The following is a 3,503-nucleotide window of genomic DNA, read 5'->3' on the forward strand; positions in this document are numbered from 1 at the left end:
CAATGATGGTGGGCTGAGGGCGAGCAGAGGGGCTGCCAGATGACAGCGGTGGAGGAGGCTGGAGCGGGTGGGACAGCGGGCATTTTAGAGGAGCGGGCACTGGAGAGAGCTCTTGGACTGAAGCCCTTCCTGGGTGGAACTGGGGATCAGGAGCCCTTCCTGGGCTTAAGATTCAGGAAGGTGAGACACACACTCGGGGTAACATTCACAATAACCGACCCACTGGAACACAATGGACAGGAACTGATATAGGATGGATAATTAGTGGCAGACAGGTGAGCACAATGAGGGTAATTAACTAATGATAGTACGGGCTAAACCAACAAAAGGGGAAGAAACCACAATAAACAGTCCACAGGGGCGTTACAACAATAAAACATGGCGCAACGAAACACCACTAAAGAGCAAAGTACAAAGAAACTAAACAATTCAGCGCAATGAATCCAAACTAAATCAAACTAACTAAACTAAAACAACACAGCACAATTACACTAAACTAAATAACAATACGATGAAATTAAACAATGCACATAATTAAACTAAACAAAACTAAACACAGCACAATGAAACTGAACTAAACAACAAAACAACACAATGAAACTATAGAAAACTAATCCAAAATAACTAAACTAAACTAAACAACAAAGTACAAGTAAACTAAATTACACAGGAAAATGACATTAAACAAAACTAAAACCAAACTAACTGAACTAAACAATACACCACAATGAATCTAAACTAAAAAAAAACACCACAACGAAACTTTACAAATAAACAAAACAACAATGAAACTAGACAAAACTAATCCAAACTAAACTAAACAACAAAACAGCACAATGAAACTAAGATTAAACTAAATATGGCAGACTAAAAGTAAAATAAAACTAAAACCAAAACATGGCACAATGAAACTAAACAGTACATCACTGCAATTAGAAAAACAACAAACTACAGTAAAACAAAATACAAACACTATAAATCAAAACATCTGGATTTTAGTTTGTTTGAACTGTGCTTAACAAAAAAAAAACAAGCGTTGTTTTCACAGACAGCATCAACTACAGAGGAAGTGTTTGTTAAACTAAATAAGACATTAAATGCAGAATCACGTACTGCAGTTCTCCTCGTCTGAATTGTCGTTGCAGTCGCTCTGCCCGTCACACCTCCAGTGGTCCGGTATGCAGTTGTTGTCCTTGCAGCGAAATTCATGCGGCCCACATGTCTTTTCATCTGCATACACAAACAAACAAAGCATTCATCTAAATTTCCTCATTAATATTTGTGTAAAACAAATAGCGATCCTGAGCTCTTAGATAAACTAAACTATAACAAGTTTAACTTTAAAAACTGTAATTTTTACACAATATTCAGACTTTAAAACACTCATTAAATTATTTAATAAAAAAAAACAAGGATTTGGTACAAAGCATACCTTTTGTAGTTTGTTTTGCAGGTTGGTACATGAATATTTTACCAATAAAAGTTAAATTTTTCCAGCAACCGCACCTGCCAGGATTGTTTTTTTTGGTTATTTTTTTACCTTAAATTTAAAACATTTTTTTCTTCACAGAATCCCACAAGGCTGAATCAAAGGCACAATGGTGTAAATCATATTTTCCTTGCTCTTAAATAATCAACTAATCCGAGCTGATTTGAGTACAGGATATCTGAAATGCAATTTCCCCTCATCTGAATGTCGGCGACGACTAATCCAACTATCATGAGAGATGATGAGAACATAATGCATGATTAATTGACAATCACAATGCTGTGTTTGAGTGCTAATTCCCCGACTTAAAATGACATTAAGAGAATTCTAATTTAGAAAGAACAAGGCTGGAATATTAAGATTTTTCCCTCAAATAGCCTCAGGGCTCAAATCACCTTCAAGTTGGAAGAAGAAAGGTTTTTGCTCATTAAAACTAAATAGAGAATATGAGTATGCTTTTACACTAAATTTTACATGTATAAAAGAAGTAAACTTAACTGAATAGTCAGAATATTGAAAAAAAATAACCAAATATTTACTTAATTTCACTACACACACTAATACAGTGCTGAAGAAGGCACATCAACGCCTTTTCTTCCTGAGAAGGCTGAGGAAGTTTGGCATGAGCCCCAGCATCCTCAGAACATTCTACACCTGCACTGTGGAGAGCATCCTGACTGGCTGCATCACTGCCTGGTTTGGAAACAGCACTGCGGGCAACCGCAAAGCGCTGCAAAGGGTCGTGCGAACTGCCCGCCACATTGTTGGAGGTGAGCTTCCCTCCCTCCAGGACATCTACACCAGGCGGTGTATAAGGAAAGCCCGGAGGATCATCAGTGACTCCAGCCACCCATCCCACAGACTGCTCTCTCTGCTGCCCTCAGGAAGACGTCTCCGCAGCATCCGATCCCGCACTAGCCGACTGAGGGATAGTTTCTTCCCTCAGGCTATCAGACTAATGAACAATCAGAACTAATACACCCTACAGCCTACTCCCACAATACGGTAGGCCACACACTGCACTTTAACTCCAACAGTTCAATACTGGACTATACATACACACTGCATTTAAACACAATAATCTATCTGCTACCACTGGATACCATCCAATGCACATCCATGACATTTTGCGTATCCAGTTAATGTATAATCTGTTGCACCTTCGCATATTTTGTGTATATATGTCTACATAATGTAGAATGTGTACATACTGTGTATAAATGTGTATTGCTAACTGCATGTACATACTGTGTATAATGTGTAGTGCTAACTGTAAGTATGTCTAATAGTACACTGTGTGTACTGACTATATGTATGTGCATATTGCACATTGTCATCTGTTGAGGTCTGTATGTTTAGATGTAAATTGTTTCTGCACTGTCTGGAGCACGCTCCCAAGAATTTCACTCACCAAGGCACGTGTGCTGTGGTGATGTGACAATAAAAGTGACTTTGACTTTGACTTTAGTTCAAAGATTTATTAACACACACAAACAAACGCAGCAGGTATATTGAATGAATTCATTGTTTCAATGCATTAGTGTTAGTCTGTATGCTTTCAGTGAGCTACAGGCAGCGTTCTCGGCTAATTAGCTTTTGCCGACATGCTGCCAACATGAGGCAGATCATGGTAAATAACTCAAAATAAATAAATAGGATCATGCTGCGTTGTGAGAGGCCACATCCAACAAATAAGGAGCAGTGCTCAATGCGTCAGAGCGTGGCAGCATGCTGAATGTTTCATGAGAGCTCAATCCAATAATCCATTCTTCTGAAACAACGTTAATGTGGATCTTTAGTCGTGACGCGGCAAAACACATGGAAGCAGCACTTGACCATTCAAAGCCAGAACAACTGATGAGAGTATTTGGTATTGTGCTGAGAACACAATGAAGAAGGAAATAAAATAACACTGCTCATAACAAAGTACCTCATTATTAACAAAAAAAAAAAAAAAAAAAAAAAAAAAAAAAAACTCTCTCTCTTTATTTATTCCTTCTCTTTCTAGCTTGTA

General features: G+C 38.1%; 1 protein-coding gene across 1 annotated transcript in view; it reads right to left on the reverse strand.

The window, feature by feature from the left end:
* Positions 1-3,503, reverse strand: part of LOC107653541 (low-density lipoprotein receptor-related protein 1B-like) — a 302,414-nt gene that overhangs the window by 45,075 nt on the left and 253,836 nt on the right. Inside the window, exon 65 of the mRNA XM_016440286.1 lies at positions 1,114-1,230. Coding sequence (XP_016295772.1) covers positions 1,114-1,230 — 117 coding nt within the window. The remainder of the gene's footprint in view (positions 1-1,113; positions 1,231-3,503) is intronic.

This window comes from Sinocyclocheilus anshuiensis, unplaced genomic scaffold (genome assembly GCF_001515605.1).
Source record: "Sinocyclocheilus anshuiensis isolate Anshui unplaced genomic scaffold, SAMN03320099.WGS_v1.1 scaffold1079, whole genome shotgun sequence".
NCBI lineage: Eukaryota > Metazoa > Chordata > Actinopteri > Cypriniformes > Cyprinidae > Sinocyclocheilus > Sinocyclocheilus anshuiensis.